Source organism: Chaetura pelagica, unplaced genomic scaffold, assembly GCF_000747805.2.
Source record: "Chaetura pelagica isolate M959 unplaced genomic scaffold, ChaPel_1.0 scaffold630, whole genome shotgun sequence".
Lineage (NCBI taxonomy): Eukaryota > Metazoa > Chordata > Aves > Apodiformes > Apodidae > Chaetura > Chaetura pelagica.
In genome coordinates, this window is record NW_009951855.1 from 706130 (window position 1) to 725222 (window position 19093).

At 36.2% G+C, this 19093-nt stretch overlaps 1 protein-coding gene across 1 annotated transcript in view; it reads left to right on the forward strand.

The window, feature by feature from the left end:
• Positions 1–19093, forward strand: part of CACNA2D3 (calcium channel, voltage-dependent, alpha 2/delta subunit 3) — a 366879-nt gene that overhangs the window by 126327 nt on the left and 221459 nt on the right. Inside the window, exon 5 of the mRNA XM_009993350.1 lies at positions 17255–17417. Coding sequence (XP_009991652.1) covers positions 17255–17417 — 163 coding nt within the window. The remainder of the gene's footprint in view (positions 1–17254; positions 17418–19093) is intronic.

Here is a 19093-nt window from a genome sequence, read left to right on the forward strand (position 1 = left end):
CATGCAGACCAAAGCACAGAACTGAGGTTGCATGTGGAACCTTAACTTTATTGCTTCCATATCTCTGAATAACAACTGCACAACTTGAAAGTTTCCTTTTTGTCATTTGCAGTGGAATGTTTTAATTTATTTAAGTTTCTGTGATGAACACTTAATGTCTTACACATGTAGGGAAGGGTACAGCCTGTGACTCAGTGCTCAAGTCTGGTAACTAGAGTCTGTCTGCAGTACTGCACTGAGGAAGCTTTTTGTGGTCAGTAGCAAATGCTGACCTCTCTGTTTGTGTACATTGCCTTGACCATGCAGTTGTTGAAGGGCAAGTTGAGAGGATGTGGTTAAATTAGCCTGCAATTTCATTAACTCTCTTGGGACCATAGCAGTTATTTATTAAAGGTCAGTCAGTGGATCCATTCTCCCCTACTATCAGATCTTCCTTTTATAATCTCTTCCCAATAAGCTCCCCATTACTTCCCTTTTCTATGAATATTTAAGTGGTGGTAGTGAAAAAAGAGCCTTTACACCAGCTCATACCTGGAGAAAATAAATCTTTTACAAAGCTATACTGGTTCACACAAATGTGAGGAAGCTTTTAGTTTGCTTCTCCCCAAGGGGCAATGGCTGGCAGTTCCCTTTGTCAGGAGTAATTCTCTGTCCTTAGCTGGAGAGCTGCATGTCAAGGGTTTGCAGATGCCAGTTTTGCTCAAGACCCAACATCTGCAGCAGAAGCAGCAGTTCCTGGGCAGCCTCTTTTCCCACACTAGGACTCTCACCCCATACCCATCACAACCCCCTCCAGCTCTGGTGAGGAACAGCTGTCACCCCTCATGCTCTCCCAGCTGATGTCTGGGTGAAGCACCCAGGGCCACAGTGGGGAGCAGTGGCTGAGCTCCCTGCTGAGCTCCTGCTTGCCTCTCCCAGCCCCCAGTGCAGCATTTGTGGGCTCAGGCTGGTGCTGCTGTGCCCAGGGGAGCAGCAGCTCCAGCTGCACTGGCCAACAGCACAGCAGGGATGGGCTCAAGCCTGGGCTCCTCATCCAGGTAACACTGAGAGCTGATGCTCTGCCTGCAGCAACTCCTTACTGCTCCAGAATGGTTTGTGTGCTACAGTTTGAACACCTCTTATGTCTGCTGTTGTCACTAAAAGGAAAAAATAAATCCGAGTATCCTGTACAGTTTTGTGCTCTGTGGGGAAGGAAGATTTCTCTGAGTAACATCGCCCCACCTTGAACCATGGATGAGTTTTTCTTGCAGTCTGGAGAAGTGCCAACATGGAAATTGTGGTTGGTCAGCAGAAGAATGAGGCAGTAAGAAACTTGCAGCACACAGCTGCTTGGTGCTGCTGCACCTGGACCTGCAGAGGTGCTGGGGAACAGGCCAGTGCTGGGGTATTTCTCGTGGGAAACCTCAGAGCTTGTAGAGAGCACCAGAGTGGGAGATTGTGCTGTACAAGGATGAAAATATGTCTGTTGTCAGAGCATGTGCTTTCCCTCCCCACCCCCCTACAAGTAGTTTTCCCCCTCCCCTCAAAATACTTAATCAGAATTTTCTCCCATGTAAAAGGGCAGACATTTTGAGGGAAATTAATTTTAATATAATAAAGTCTGTTTCAAGACTGTTTTGCAATAGCATAACTTTATAAATAAAGCCAAAGTGAGTTAAGAGAAGGGAGAGTAAAATATTAAAATATTTGGTTTTTAAGTAAATACTGGGACAATACAGGTTTGTTCCCCTACTAGTGCAGGTAGAGAACTTGGAGGCATTAGAGTTTCTGCCCAGGGCTGTGTTATCCAGCATAGTTATCCTTAAACAGAGTGAGGTCACCTCAAATTTAAAGCTAAATGCAGGATTAGCAAATGAAACCTAAATATTTAAATCACTCAGGTATTTATTTTTTCCATTTCACTTATCCTTTCAGGAGGCACATGCAACTTTGGACAGAGTAGGACTGATTTCTTTTTCTGTCCTTTATTTCTTATCACTTTTCAGTGTAGCCTTGCTTTCACTTCATTTTAGCATGGTGGAATACACACCAATTTCAGACACTGAGTGAACATTGGAATGTATTAATCTTGCTTATTGCAGGTAAGTGAACACCAGTGAAAGCATGTGCTTGCAGAGCTTTGCGAACCTTATGTTCAAATCTGTGGACCCATGCCAAGTATTAATGGACTTCAGCTATCATTAAAAGCTAAATTTCCATGAGGTTTTTGCTAAGGTTCACAGAACTCTTCAAGCACATTTGAGCCCCAGTACAGTAATCTGAGGACTGATTTATTGTTCTGCATCAAATGAAAAAGGTTTAGGTTTCATGTTTTCAGCATTACGATAAGTAAACTTTGAAGAGTTTTTTAGATCTGATCCTGACACACAGCTTGGAGAAAAGTCTAGAGTGAACCAGAGTAGAAATCAAAACTGTTTCTTCTCAAACCGTGCAGATGAAACCTGCTGGTTTTTTTTCTAGAACTCTGTTGTTTGCCTTTCAAATTACTGATAATAGTTTGCTCTTATTTTATAAATGTAGGCAAGTAAGGCTTGGCAAACAGCTGTGTGAGAAAGAAATGAAAAAGAGAATGAAGGAATATAAGTACAAGGAAGCCTTGAGCCAGCCAGCCCCAGAACCTCACTGTGAAATGATACAACTAAAATACGTGCATGGTAAATAGTGTGACGTTGAAAAATGAAACATTCGGTATTATAGCCAGAGGAGAAAAAAGCCAGTTCCCCAGACTGAGTTCTAGCAGTATGTTCAGAGTGTTGAACAGGCATATGCTTGACTGCAGTTTGGTTGGAGAGAAAGGAGATCCACAGAGCTCAATTTGAGTCCTTTCTGTATTTTCCCACAGTATGAATTAATCATATCTAACACTAATTATACATTTGCAACATTCTACATTCCTGCATAAACTGTGGAAAAATGCGAAGACGTTTCCAAGGCTGAAGCAGCTTTAAGAATGAATCCGAATCTGTGCTTTTGTAATTGCTTGTTGTGCGTCATATTCAAACCCAGTTACGTTCTGCAGATTTACTCTTCTGTGCTTTGATGGTGATTTATGCTCCTAGGGAAACAGTTGGGTGAAAATATGATTCAGAAATGTAGAAGCTTAATGTAAATAAATTAAACACAGGTGCTTGATTTAAGTGAATCACAGGCTTTTGACGTTTATAATTTCAACACATGATTGTCACCAGCTAGTCAACCTCTGTGACTCATGGTGGTGCTTAAGCTATTGGCTTGGTAGAAAATGTAACAAGTTGTTAAGTTTGGGGTTTTTTTTTAGCTATTCTAGGATGTCTTCTGGCCTGCATCCACATAAGTGAGACAGATTCATAGATACTAACTACATATTAAGAACCTGTCTTATTACTTATCATTCTGAATTAATGATGCCCTGATTAGCTTGCCTCTAAACATTGTATCAAATGAAGAGTTTCTTCCAGGCTTTAAGATAAAGGTAGGTATTTATTTTCTTGCTGCTAGAAATAAAATCATCGTGTGACTACAGTGATGATGTTATTTCAGCAGGTGAACTAGAGAAATCACTAAATTTTTTCTATTGCTAGTGTTGCTCTTTTCTGGAATTAGACAAGTGCACACTTGCACAAGTGTGCAAGCTTCTGTGTGAAGATTTCATCCAAGATCAGTATCTATTGAAAAACCAAGTCACTTTCAGCAAGATTTCTTCGTAGAAATACATCAATATGATTGCTTTTCTACTTTGAAGTAAAAGAAATTGGTGCCTTCTTGAAACTGGACATGAGACTTCAAGTTTCAGAAACATTTAGAATTTCACAATTCTTGGAATTTTACTAATTACTTATTTGTAGTTAATAGTAGAGCCTCAAATAGTAAGACTCCAGTGAGCCTGGTGTAAAGTAAGAAGTTTCTAATTTTATCTGATTTGCTCAAGTTTTTACTTCTAGCAGCCTAGTGAAAGATATTTGCTGCTTCATTTTCATCTGAATTTCATATAAACTAGATTTAGGAAGAATAGAAAGAAATAAAGAATGAATAGAATAAGAGATAAACAAAGGGTGATAAGCTCTTCATCTGTTATCCTACAGTTCTTGAGCAAGTCTGCTGAAAAAACTGGGCATCAGTACAATGGAATATAAAAATAAGGCCACTCTAAATACTCTTAAGGTTTGAGAAACCTGTTTATCAAAGCTAGCCAGGAAAAATTTCAATGAGCTACTCTTCCTGCTTCTCATGGAGAACTGTAGAGGGCTGGCTGTATTTTGAGGGCTGTTTTCTCTTTTCCCATTCACTAACATTTGTCTAACAAAGCCTTGGCCTTCAGTGAGTACTGAGAGGCTCACCCAGCAGAAAACCCAACTTAACACTTGAACTCTTTCTGTAACATACCAGTGTTTTGCACCAATATTTTGATGTGGGAGCACAGGAAAATGTATTGAATGTGTGGGTCTTGAACTATCAGCCCTGGTCATCTCTTTCTAAATGTCCTGGAAGTGAAGACCATTTGCTGTTTGGCAACTACTGACTTCATGAATGCCTGGAAGCTGTTAAGAATTACTGCCAAAAGGAAGCATTAGAAGTCAAAATCCTTTCACCTTTTAGGCATGCTTACACAGAGAGGTTGAGGAGTGGATATTAAAATGTGCAGCTGGAAACCTTCTTAATTCTTCTGTATATAAAAGTGCTATAGTATCAGATTAGCTCCTTAGTCGTGTAGACGTTTCAAGATGACTGTTGTTTTCAGCTGCAGCAACCATCATTCACACTGAGTTCAAAGTCCTTGTGTAGCTGTGACAGAGAAGATAAGCTTTTTTAAATTGAATATGTCTCATTTCTTTGAAGTATTTTGGGCTTGTCACTGTCTAACTGAACTGAAGATGCTGACAAATATGCAAGTAATTTGTAAAGCAGTTAAAGTACAGGATATATATATAGAGACACATTCTTCTGATTAGAAAATAATCTTGTATTAGCAAGTCTTCCTGTTGTTAAACTCTTTCTAAATACAGTAATATTCAGAACAGGAATGGAAGAGATTTCAGGGATGCCATTTATTATTCCAAATCAGCTTTACTATAAACAAACAGCAACTTTTCAGCATCAGCATATAGCTGAGGTAATTCTAAGCTTATATTTGTACTCCAAGTACTTGGATGTTTGCTGAGGAATTATCCAAGGCATATATCTATTTTAAAATTGTGTGTTACATTAGGCATTTTGGATGGTATCCATTAGCATAAGCCCTTCTGTCTTTGAAAATATTTTTGTCACTGAAGTTTATAAGTCTGGTTTAGGTCTCTAAGTTTGTTTAAACTACAGATCAGTAAATGGCTGAGATGTGTATTACATTTCAGGATTTCTTCACAATATGTTGTATGTATTGTTCAGATCCCTGTGTGGTCTAGTCACTATATATTATTTCAGTGAAATAGCTAACAACAAGCTGGCTGCTTAATGAAGTGCTTTCATGGCACCTTATTTAGGAGAAAGGATCTTTTTCTGGCAGTTGAAGGCTGGTGTAACAGTATCTTGCGTAATTTCTCCCTTGGAATTTGCATGTAGTAAGTCATCTGTGTAGTAAACTTATGTCTGAGAAGTCTGAATTAATAACTCTGGGTCAGCTCCAGAAATTTTTCATTATTTCAGATGCTTTGTCCTGTTTGTTAAGCCTTTTGTTCAAGATGTAATTGCAGTGGGTAGATGGCTTATGACCTGTGTTTTTCAGGGAAGGCTGTTGGAACTACATGGCATTTTTTTTCACAAACTTGAAGCAAGCACGGAAGTAAGATACATTAAATATAGTAATTACCCAGTAAAATAACCCTTTAAAACATTAAGTATTATAATATTTTAATATTTTTTAGCTGTGGCAATAAGCTCAGAAGCAACACATTCAAAACTAGGAAATCTCTTCTGTAAGAGAGTACATTATATTTGCACTAATCTTTGTTTCAGCAATAAATGGCTAACGTAGATTTTTCCTTCGAGTCGTAATAACAACTTATATAATCATTTTACATTCAGCTATTCTTCTATGTAAGACACACACAGGGAAATTTGTATATCATGTTTTCCATTAAGAAGATAGTAACAATTAAAAAAAAACACCCTATGTGTATGTCCTTTAAAATGTCATTCTTCATATGATATTCTAGTAACAAAAGAAGCAGAACCTTAGATAAACATCTGGTTGGAATGAAGGATTCTTCATGTTTTTTAGTAGATGAGCATTTCAGATTCATTTGTGACTGAGTAATGATGTATTCCCTCTCATGTCTTGTTTTCAATTTATTTTTTACCAGATACAGGAAGAGAGCAGTGAAATAGGAAATTAGGATGTTTAGACAGGGTAACTAAAGAGAGCTGAAAAATGTTTTTTAATTTGTTTAGATGGCTGAGAGGCCTCTACGTGTGTGATCTTTTCCTTCTGAGCTGAAGGAAATGCATAAAGACACCATGTAACCCAGTCTGGACTGCCATTGACTGCTGGTGACTTCCTCAGTTACTTCCTCAGTTCTCACTAGATGCTTCACGCATGCCCTTTTAGGAATGATTCTTGGATTCTTCAGAGTCTTTGGAAGATGTTATCTCTCCCACCTCTTTAGTTTGCACTTCTAAAGCTTTTAAACAAGACAGGGATTCAAGCTGAATTGTGGGGTACATGATTCATAAAACTACCAGTTATCCCATCACCCAGATGGGTTTCAAGCTAGAATTTATGTCTTCGGTTGTCTTGATTTGCTTGATTACTTTTTTAAAAGGTGTTAATCTGTTTTAATTCAGAATAGATAAAAGTGCTACATAAATTGCAGCTGGAACATGGAAAATGGCAATGTTTCTTAAAACCTAAAGGCTTCTTCAGTTCCTTTCACAAAACCTTAAACTGTGCTGTGGTTTGACCATAACTCTGAAGTTATGTGTAGTACAGTAGCAACACACTCGACAGCTCATTAAGCATACTAGGAAATTGTCCCATGAGTATCTGAGACTTTAGTATAGAGAAGAAATAACTGTGCAGACTCCAGATAGACTAATGATGTTGCTCTGACAAGTTCATTTTCTATAATGTGTTCTTTTATTGCTGCTGTTATGCTTACTGTTGTTAACCTGTCCTTGCTTGATGTGAAAATGATTAAAAGTTGAGAACACAGACCATTTTTATATTTCATAATCTTAACTCTTGGTCTGTACTACTCACTTATTTGCATAAGTTCAGGAAGTGAGTACCATGCAGGTGTTCATTTTACCCACAAAGATATTTTGTGATTTTCCCAGTTTTTAACCTGTCCCTCTTTCCACCCTCCTCGCTGTCCCCCAGTCCAGCTCCCAGGTCAAACATAAGCAAGTATTTGAGGCAACTCTGCCTCAGCTAGTTTATGTGGATTCTGAGTTTCCATATCTAGGACTCATGCTTCTTTAAAGGAATAAAGAAAATCCTTAGAATGTGACTTGTAAAAGTATTTTCTTTGTGATTTTTAAAAACTTTTTTTTTCCACCAATACAAAGCAACACTGTAAAGAACTAGAGCAGCAACACCTGCATTTCAGCAATAATCCCAGCAGAAGGCATTTCTTAGCATGGTCTACAGGTGTGAAGAGTTCTCTTAGGGTAAACTTAAAGTTAGAACACTCCAATATATTAGCACATGACTACAATTTGCAAAATATCCTAAGGTACTAGCCTTTGTAGAATAATTATTCTCATGACTGTTTTTTTCTTTCTTAAATGTTTCTAAACACTTCAAACTAATTTTATGAATAAAATAGATGCTGCTGTCCTTTCTTCCCAACCCCCACGAACCGTGTGACTCCAGAGACATGTGTTTCTTTTATTAAATTAACTCATAGTGGTCTTGTTATTTCAACTGTGGGCTTGGCTGACTGAATTTCTATATTGAATGAGTCATTAATCATTTGAAGAGGATTTGTATACATTCAGTTGCTCAACATCTCATCTCTCACTTTATCCCCAAATAAATTCAATAATAGTGCACGTGTTCTTTTGTTTTCCTTTGTGTAGTCAATAATATTAATTTAACCTCCTGTGTCTATGGTGGGTGGTTGGGAGAAACAAAACAAACCTTGGATTGCAGTGAGCTCCATGAAATTCTGTTCTGTTCAAGTTATTTAATATTTAATTATTTTTATTATCCCCCATTTGTATGAAAAAAAAAAATAATCTGGTAAAGTACATGTTTAATTAATCATTCAGAGCCACAGTTAGTGTTCAAATATTGTCAACTGCTGGATATTACTGTGATGATTTCAGAGGTCTTTTCCAGCCTCCAAAATTCTGTGATTCTGTGATATGAACTCCTGTCACTTCCTGGCTTATTAGGGATGGTTCCTAAACCCCACACCAGCAAAACACTATATAGGTTGTCTAGTGTCTCTGAGCATATCTTGTTGAGGAGACAGCAAAGCTCTTGCTGTGTACAAAGCAGCATTATATACATGCCTTAGACTGTAAAGAGTCTGGGTTAAAGTTGGTTCTCATGGGACGGAGAAGATGCAGAAATTGAGAAATATTTTTTCCTTTTGTTTGGAAGTAGGAATGAGACATTTAGGGCATTTGATTGTAAAAAGGCACAAAAAAGTTAGATATGTCTCCACTGATAATTAGAAGCAGCCTTGAGGTTGTCATCAACCTGAATATGTCAGACAAGCTGAACATGCATGGAACTACACTGATTTCCCTTAAAACTTTTCAGCTTATCTGTTTGTGAAATAGTTTGCTTTTCTATTTCTATAGCACAATTTAAACTGGATGGATAGGCTTTTTTAATGTTTTGTATTCAATGCCATGCATTGGTTACCCTGTGGCGAGAAGAGAAAAAATAAAGAAAATATTACTGCATCAATTTTGAAGCCTGTAATTTTGCTATATTCTATTCTTTTACAAGATTATTTTATAGAAGTTGTTGATCCTGCCTGTTTGCTAGCTTGGTATGATCTGCAGGGGTTTAAAGAGAAATGAGGAAGTCTTGTGGTTCTAGCTAGTAATGAAAACAGTATTAAATGTGAGAAAGCCTTGCAGATTTTTTGCATCTATAAAGATACACAAATAGTAGAATTGTTTGAAAAGGTCAGCCCCATAAAACTGGTTCTGGGAATATTTAAGTTAGTGGATGTTAGAGGGAAGAAATGGATTGGTTGATGTCTTGTGACACTCAGCCTTTTTCAGAAGTGGACTGTGAGGTTAAATATAACAAACTTTAACCTGCACTTGTTGCACGTTTTAGATGTGATAAGTACCTTCAGATTTCTATTCAAGTTTGAAGTATGCCTAACCTTTTGCCAGAGCATGGCCAGGAGAAGCCAGTAGTTAATCCTGGAAAAATCACACATGCTTGGTTTTTTGCTTGTTTTCCCAATTGTTGAAAAAGAAAAATCCCCCATACACTTTTTAAACTAAGTGGTTTTGGTTTCGTATTTTGTTTGTTGTTTGTTTTTTTTTTTTTGTGGTTGTTTTTTTTGTTGAGTTTTGTTTTGTTTTAAAAGTGGGTATTTTAACATCAAGGTGCTATTTCTGTTCTGTATCAAACTGCTCTTTTATTGATGTCTTTAGACTTTAAAAGAGAAGAGTAGTTGAAACCCTTCCCCAGAGTCTATCTGTATGTCTTAACTGCTCAACAAGCTGCAGAGATTTTATAGCCCTCCCTCCCCCCCACCTCAGGCATCCTGACCACTTGTCAGCATGTGTATTGCTACAAGTATTTTGCATCTGCATTTTGGCTACACCCACATCAGTGGGATACTACTTCTCATTTAAAAATAAAATGAAGCATAAAGAGGGTTTTAGTGCTCTGAAAATAATATTAATATACTGAAGGTTTAGTGTGTGATGTTGCATTTTGGTTTTCCTAGTAAGAAAAGGGAGGATCACCCCTGCCGTAGCATGGAAGTAATGGCAAGCTTGATACAAATGTATTAAATTTTTTTTAACAACCTTAGGTGTTCAGGAGTCTTTATTAATCTTCCCACGTTCTCTTTACTGTTGCACAGAATTTTTCTTTCTGGAGTGAAAAGTTTTAAGCTAATGGCTTCTTCCAAAGTGTGGTTTAAATAAAGCCCAACAGGCCTCTCATGTTTATTAGCAAAAATCAGCCTCCTCTAGTAGTCTAATTCTGAATTGGAAGCATTAAGTGTAGAGTTCTTTCCTGTGTCTATCAGGAATGAGCTGGGTGTCCTCAGCAGAAGAGTAAAGGGATCTCTGCCTGTGCTAAAGCACAGTGCAAGTGCAAGTGTGGGAGGGAGCATTTTGGGTGCAGCTGTGAAGGGGCTGCCTCAGCCCCCGAGTATTCCTGTCATGCTCACTGAGCAGTATGTGCAGGAGATGGTAATTCTTATCAAAGGGCCACACTGCTATACTGGTGGATTTTGCAGGTTGAGGATTTATGTCTTTTTATTGTTTCACAGTATTAGAATGGAAGCACAATGGCTGGGGTACAGTATTACTGGTATTTGTGGTATTTATGGGGTTTTGAAATGCACAGACTCTTTATCATTATTGTATCCTGTGACATTCTTGATTAAAGTTACTCTAGAAATCTTCAGTAAATTGTCTACTTCAGCTCTGTAGCAATGGAACTGGCTCTGAGTTTGCTGTTCTGTGTAACTGGTATCTTTTTAATGCATCTGTTGAGAGAAGGGAGAAATTATGGTGCCACTAGAGTAGGGATTTGTTCTGTTCTTTAGCAGAAAGTTTTCCCTGGAGGGTTTTATGTGTATGAAAATGAACACACTGAGCACGTGCATTTCAAGACCCAGCAAAAACATTAGATCTCCAGTAAGGCTTCTCTGAAATGTCAAACTGAAAAACACATTATGGAAGCCTTTTCTCCTTCCTTGTGTTTACTAAATTTAAGAGTAACCAAAGAATTTTAGTTCAGCATTGTGAAAAAGAAGAGAGTTTTGAGAGCTTTTTAAAGTAGGAATATAGTTATTTATCTGTGAAGGAAAATGAGGCTTCATCTGAAACTTGTTACCTAAAGTGACTCTTTTTAACTTCAGTGGATGATATAAAATAGCTATCATAATTCCTCACTACTTGCCACATTTGATGAATCAGTTAATACTTAAAAGAGCTCTGTGACCTTGATGTGTTATCAATTTATATGTTGGTGTAACTGATTTAATACTATAATAAAGTATTACTTGTTTATAATGTTTTCAGACAATTTTAATAGGCTAATCATATTGGGAGGGAATGGGAAGCCTGGGGAAAGGTCATCTTAATCTGATTGTGTAGAAAACAGATTACTTGTTTTTGCAAGGATGCAATTAACATTTCTGTGCTACTTCCGTAATTAGAGACTGATCACAACATTTCAGAAAATCCCAAGTGTTTTCTGAGTCTTGCTGTTGAAAAAAGGCATAAAAAATGGGAGGGGGAAGTGTTGGAAGTTCCTACAGAGCAGCAAGCAATAACTTTCAAAGAGTAACCAGAAATTATAAAGATAATATCTTGCAAAAATAGAAGCCAATTTTCTCCAATTTTAAAAGCTTTTTAAAATTCAGAAGTTTTTATTGAGTGAGATAGTTAGCTTTTATGATCTTTTATAGTTGCTCACTAAACATCAGACTATGTTCTAGAATACAACAGCTTTAGTCACAAGCTTCAAAACATAAATTCTCCTTACTGCACAACTGTCAGAAGAGACTTTCAAGACAGAAACTGATACCATCCAGGGAGTTGCCTCTTCATTAGTACATGAATATCGGAGTGGACACTGTTGTCAATGTGTTTTATAGTAAGAAAGCCTCCCTAAGAGTGGATAATTTTTCCTTTCCTTTCTTTCTTTTTCTTTTTCTTTTTTTTTTTTTCTTCTCCCCTTCCACTAAATGAACATTTCTGCCTTCTCAGAGATGTCCCCTACTTGGCAGTCTTATCAAAATACACTTGTTTAAAAAAACTCTCACTGATGGAAATAGCTATTTTGCAGAAATTGTCACAGATATTGAAATCGCTCATTTCTAGCTGTGCTACTTAATGTTAAGTTTTGCTTTTCTCTTAGATTTTCATGTTATTTGCTACTTTTTAATTTTTCTTTCTGATGCTCTGGCATTCTGAGGTTTAGTGTAAATACCATAAACTTTCTGTAATTTATTGTCTTCCAGAGACATCCAGCTTTGTCCTTAGACAAACCGTATCTTCGCAGAAACAATGTGAAAATATTTCTCGCATAGTTAAAAGCTATCAGTGTAACCCTGATACTGCTATAGGGCTTATTAATCAGTGCAAATCATTCCCAGTTGTGTTCTTATACCTGCATAGTCCTCATAGTGCTGTGAATAGGACCTTTTTGCTGTCTTGGTAAGAATAATTTCTGTACTATAGAAAAAATATATCAAACTAAAATAGTGGCTTGCATTGTTTCATGCCATTAAAACACAATACTTAATAATACTTAATTTTAAAATACAATGAAACCAACGGATACATGTTTACTTTTCTGTGCCAAGTATTCTCTAAGTTGCAAATACAATTTGAATTAGAATGTACCTTTTAAATTAAACAGTAAATATTTATATTTAAATAAATATGCTGTTTACAGTGTGAACAAATATTTGATAAGTAATTTAAGCATCACAAGATATCTGTTTACAGTAAGATAAATGGAAATAGAGAATGCTGCTCATCTGCCACAGTGTGTACAATACTGCAGCTATGTAAGGCATGTGTGATACTTTTCACAGTTATAGCTAAATTACTGATGTCTTGTCCCAGCAAAGTATACACTTAATCAAGGTTCTTGTTTAGTTGAGATGTTATGTCAAAATGAGTGACTAAACTGGAACAGATCACTTCAAATTGTCCTTGTCTTCCAGATCAGTTCTCCCCTGCAGCCTACGCTTGTGATTCTTATTGCATGCCACAAACCTTGCACTACCCCACAATTTTTATATGATACCTTCTGAATGAATGAATTTTTAGCATCATTAACACATGTCTGTGGCAGCCGTGTGAAGAGATCACACAGCACCTCCCTTTCTGTTGTGGCTGAGGTTACCCTGCAGTTTTAAAGCACAGCTGGCCTTTGCTGCTCTGCCTGAATGAACCTATACAATGAGTTTGTGATCAATCTCTGAACAGCCCCACAAGTCCCTGTCTACTCTGGTTATACCGGTCTGTTAGAGGAGCCCAGGGTTCTGCAAACTCTCAGCAATTTGATTCTTTAGGATGTCTCAAATATGGTCAGCTCCTTGTTGAGGCAGAATGGTTCAGTCCTTGTTTTGTTCAGCACTACCAATCAGTTTATATTGCCTTGCATTGGGAAGGCTTTCTTCACAAGGGTGAGATGTTTTTATCATATGAAGGCTGAGATTCCTATTTGCCCCTGGATTTTCTGGCCTTGCTTCAAGTGTTCTTCATTACAGTACAATGGGGGCTTTCAGAATGGTTGGTTAAAGATTCAGAGTGACAAAGATGCTGTTAAGGAATTTACAAACAAAAAAAATGCTGATTTCTTTACTTCAGCTGGTATAAATGCACAGAGTATAAAAGTTTGGCTTTAGATCTTGAGAACTGTGTAATAGATTCCATGGATGGGATTGCCTTTGAAATCTTTTTGCCCAGTTCATTGCTCACCATGCAAGGCTACATGTGAGGTTGCTGTAAATTCACCTGATGGCAAGTCATGGCAGATCCTGGCTGTGCTCCCAGCATTGATAATTGTTATTTATTAGACTAATAACTTTTTGACATGTTATATTGTGCACACTCAGAGCTCACCTAGAGAAGGTTACATAAAACATTGACCTCCATTGACAAGATTAAATTGAAGTAATTTCCTTTTAGAGGTTAGCAGGTTTGTGTGTTTGTGTTGTCAGCAAACAGGACTCTATCCTCTTTCCTCTGGGCATTATCTGGAATGCAGTGTCAGAATGCCAGATGAATTTATTTGAATTTTTTTCTCCTCCGATTTTTAATTTTCTGTCTGTCACATTTCAGCTGTCACACTCAATCATTTCCTTGGAAGGAAAGTGCTCAAAAGAAGCCACTGTACAACAAAAATGCTGATCTTTTAAAGTAGTATTTTGGAGCTGTATGTATTAAATGATTTTTAATCCTCAGAACTTGCAGGACCACCTGAAATACGTTAATTTTGTAGGCTACTCACTTGCAAAAAACCCTCAACAAACAAAACAAAATCCAAACCCCACATAAATCACACAAAAAACCCTAAACAAAACAAATACCCAGGAAAATATTAACTACCTGTAATACCATAAGGACTATTCTATGCTACAATTTGCTTTAAAAAAACTCACATAAATTGTATTATTGTGTATATACTCGTAGAATTTTTTTGCAAAGAGAAAATACAGACTCAAACCAAGAAATGAGTGAATACTAAATCAACCAAAGAAACAATCAGTCCTAAATACCCTTAATTGTGTAATGAGTGGTTTCATTTATTTAGAATATAGCAGATTTTAATACTTGACTAGCCTTGCCACTTATAGAACATGATGAAAGAATGCCTACTAATTAACTCCTTTAGAAAATGAAGTAACCCACTGAATGAAAGAAAATAATATTCTTTTAGAGGTGATTTCATTTATATTCTGACATTCTTATTTTAGGTTTGTCCATTTTTCCTACCCTTTCCAAAGTATTATAAAACCCACGGTCAAAGTACATTTACATTCTTGAAATCATAAAGTCTGCAAATTGCTGCAGAAATTATTCCATGATACATAACTCAAATTCAGTTAAAGGATAACAGCATACTGCTGTTTTAGTAAAGAATCTTTCATCCCAAAATGTATCAACTTTTTGCTTAAAATACAACTTCTGTGTTAAAAGTTGGAGTCAGGTGTTGGGAATGCTTTTAATGGGGATTTTAATCATAAAAAATAACTGGGAAGCCCCTTTGATTGCTCTGTGACAATCCTGATAAGTCTTATAGAGCCAAGCAGCATTATGAAAGCACCTGTGGCTCATCTTTAGCTGCAGCAAGACAATGCAAATTCAACAGAGAAAAGGGAAAACAAAACTGTCTCTTTAAAGACAAGAAAAGTGTTGGTTTGGAAACAAAGTTCCTGCTGGAACTTACCTGTCCAGGGGGAGTGAAGAGGGAGGTGGCTGGCCAGACAAGAAGCATGAAATATATAATTTTATTTATCACAGTACTCCCAAGGGATGGAAAATCAGCTTTTTTTCCAGACCTAGATACTGGCTAATATATCATGGAAAAGCCAAACAGCTTACTTCTTCTTTGCTTGGAATCAGAGTAGAATTGCATTTTACAACAGTCATTAATGCATGGCTTAATGTTGGAAGGAATATTCGATTTCTTACTAAGACTGGAAATATGAGTTGGGCTTTCAAGTCTTCTGCCAACTGCCTCTGGCTTTTGCAGCAAGGGTAAACTGAAAAAGCTGTTGTCACATGTGGGCAGCAGGCATGCAATGCAGTTAATGATCCGTGATAAACCTGGATAATAAGCAGAGATGGAAAAGGTTTCTCCCAAATAGAATGGCAACTGGTGCTTCTTGGAAATTATCACGTTTCTTCATCCTTTTGGTTTTGGTATGAGAAGAATCAAATTTACAACAGTGACATCCCCCAAATGGTATAAATAAGGGTAGCATCTGTGGGGGTTTTGGGTAATTCTAATAAGTTTAGGAATTAATTAATGAAACTACAGCCTTAGACAAATTATTTCTTTACCTCCAGCAGCCACAGATAAAGAAGTAAAAAAAGACTGCTACTTTGTTCTGTTGGGTTTTTTTTTTTGCTTGTTTGTTTGTTTTTTCCAGAACTTTAGGATTCAATAGCTGTATATATTCAGCAGATTATTTGGGTCATCTCAGTATAAACCAGTTAAAGTAAAATAACTTTTAGGTGAAATGTTTAATCTTGTCAGATTACTTTCTGTTAAATTGATTTTCAAATACTGATGTGTTTCAGTCTTTGTTACATGTGATTAATGGTGTGTGGAACACTGAGTTTGTCTGAATATTTCTGTCACATACAGAAAGTCCTCAAAATCTAGCTCATATAAAGCAACTTTTATATTCTACTTTCATCTGAAATCCATCTTGAAAAATTAAAAGCTAAAAGAGCAAGATATGGAAAACTGCTTTTCAAGGAAGCCTACATTTAAGATACTGGTTAAATTATCAAGCCTTTTAATGACAGTGTATAGATTGTAAGATTCTTAATAATTCTTTTTTAGTGGATGTATTGCATATCAGACTGAGTGCTTATGAAAAGCCTTTTAAGTTTCTGTACTTGTTGCTTGGTTTTAGCCTTGTAAATGGTATTTTTATCCTTGTACAGGTTGTATAGAGATAGATGATCTTACAATATATATATCTAAAGATAGATTTATATAGATTTATCTCTAAATATAATTTACATTGATTTTCTCTCAAATGGATAGTTGGGCACAGACTCATATTTAAGTTAATGCAACTCTTCAAAGACTAAACTTTGGTCTCTTTCAATTAAAAAACACTTTACAAATGATTGTCAAGGGTTAAGTTTTTTTAGGAGACTAAAAGTAGTGTTTACTGTTTGTTGCCTTCAAAACTTGATAAATTTTTTGGTTAAACCAGGTTGTAAAGAAAAAAAAAAAATTATCTAAATTGCTTTTGCTTATTTGGTTATAGGTCTATAGATGTGGTTATAGGTCTAAATACTCTTTAGGAATCTTTAACAGGCAGACAAAAATTTATTGCTCTAAATAAGTCACTGTTAAGTTTAAACATTTGTATTAAAATATGCATAATTTTAGGAAACTTACTGTGGTATGTATTTATAAAATTAATCACAAACCAAATACTTTTCTTTAGGAAATGTAAGTCAGTGCACACTGGGTAAGCACTAACAGCTTTATTTAATATTCCTGTGAAGTGAAACACTTCTAATTCAGCACTGATAGCAGTTCTTGAACCGATGGAAATAGGCTAAACAGAGAATTAATAATTAAATATTTATCCAGGGAATTATTTAAATCTAAAGAGCTTTGTATTAAAAATAAAGCAAGCATTGTTTACATTCAGGATTTTTGTTGGGCTGCCATTAACATTTTCAAGGCATCCAGAGGTCTGATGGTAGTATGTGATGTACTGATAAATCTGGTTTCAGAAATGTAGCTGTACTAGGAGCATAGAGAGATTCTGAGAGATGATAAAAATATCTTCTTCCATTCTAGATGGAGATACATATAAATTTTAATCAATGGATTGATAGATATGTTAAAATATTAAAAACTCATATTTTTTGCTGAGCGTGAGTTCTGAATACTGAATCTGGGTTTCTGTTGCAGTACGAATACTTCAATGCCGTGCTCATAAATGAACGAGATGAAGAAGGAAACTACCTGGAGCTGGGAAAGGAGTTCATTCTAGTGCCAAATGACCACTTCAATAACTTGCCTGTGAACATCAGTCTGAGTGATGTGCAAGTGCCAACCAATATGTACAATAAGGGTAAGAGCTGGTTTATTTCATCATTCCTCTGGCTGAATATTATTTCAACATTGCTTTTAAAATTAAGCTGCTGATTAACTATATATTGCGTGGTTTTTTCAGTTTGCATTTAAACTGAAATTTCAGTGAAAGAATGTTTAAAGAATGACAGTTTTGTAATTTTCTGTGGCAATTCAGCAATTTGAATGGTCAATGATTTGTATATTAGATTTGCATGAATTCTGCCATAAACCATGTTTATTCTTATTAACTACTTTCTGGTATCTCCAAATCAGTTGAATAAATGTAACATTGTCACTTACAAGTTAAAGTCTGTTTGCTGAGAGCAAGAAGTGTCTTTGAAAGATGCAGGGTAGATGGGAGGGGAAATATGTTATTAGATTTATGCTCTCAAACTTTTGGGAATAATTCTAGCTATAGGACAGTATACATAGCTGCTCTGAGTTTTCAGATAATATTTAGGAGGAATAAACTACAGTAATGCTTCTACTCCCGTGACTATAGGTACTGGATAGCACATAGCACTAACAAAATAGCTACATTAGATATTAGGAGTAATGGACTTGGGTCTAAAAATTGGGAATGCAAACTGAACTCAGGTACATGTTTATTCATTTTCCTTTTGCCATTTCCCTTTGATGAGACAGCAGAATTTTGTAATTTTACTGTGCTTATGCAGCACTTATCTATTCATATTTCTCAAGCTAGTAATAGAAGAAAAATTAAGATAGCACCAAAGTTTCTGAACAATGTTCACAGTATATCTGTCATTGGTCTGTAGAGAGCTGCCTAATCTCATTATCTGGTTCCTCTTACTTATTTTAACTATACTAAAAGAGGTCTAAAAATACATTGAATGTTTTCTTTGTAATACGTTCCAGGCAAACAATGGTGGTAATTCATTGTACAATCATAAGTTGAAAAAGAATTAATTTTGATAGATTGAACTGGTAAGAGAAGGAATTACTATGACAAATTCTCTTCAATGTTATGGTTCAGTCTTCAGAATCTTGAGAAGCCAAAGATAGTACATTAATATCTTAACTTAGTGACTACAAAATAACAAAGTTTCCTAGAGAGTATTTGAGAAGCTGTGTAATTATTTATATGAAATATTTTGAAAAGGTTTGGAAAATGCTTAAAACTTCTAAAGCTACCAACCCCCCCCTCTCCCCCCCCTTTTTTTTTTTTTTTTTTTTGTGCAAGTGCTAGTAGTTTTATAACTGATTTTTTTTATAAATAATTTAATTCCAGAATTGCTAAGGAGGGGAAAAATATGGTTGCAAACAGACTTAGGGTTCAGGCAATCATATTTTTTCTGCAGAAGCCAACTAACCTGAGTAGTTGGTGAGAGCAGTAAAACTATTGTTGAACCTGAGTCAACCGGTGACAGGGACCTTCAGTTGCATGATATGTAGTCCTGGTATGTATAGAGTACATTTTTATATGCTGATTAATTACAGTCAAAGGTCAGAGTCAAAGGACTTCTTGCATCTTGTTTTGCCCGCTAATACAGGGGAGTGCCTGTGGAAATGGGGAAGATAGAACTCTGTGATGATTCCTGTTTCCACTTTGTCTGACTCAAGCCAGCCAAAATCATCGCTTCATGCAGCTGCAGAAAATAATTTTTTTATCATTTAAATGTATTCCAACTGCTGAAATCTGGTTTATTACTG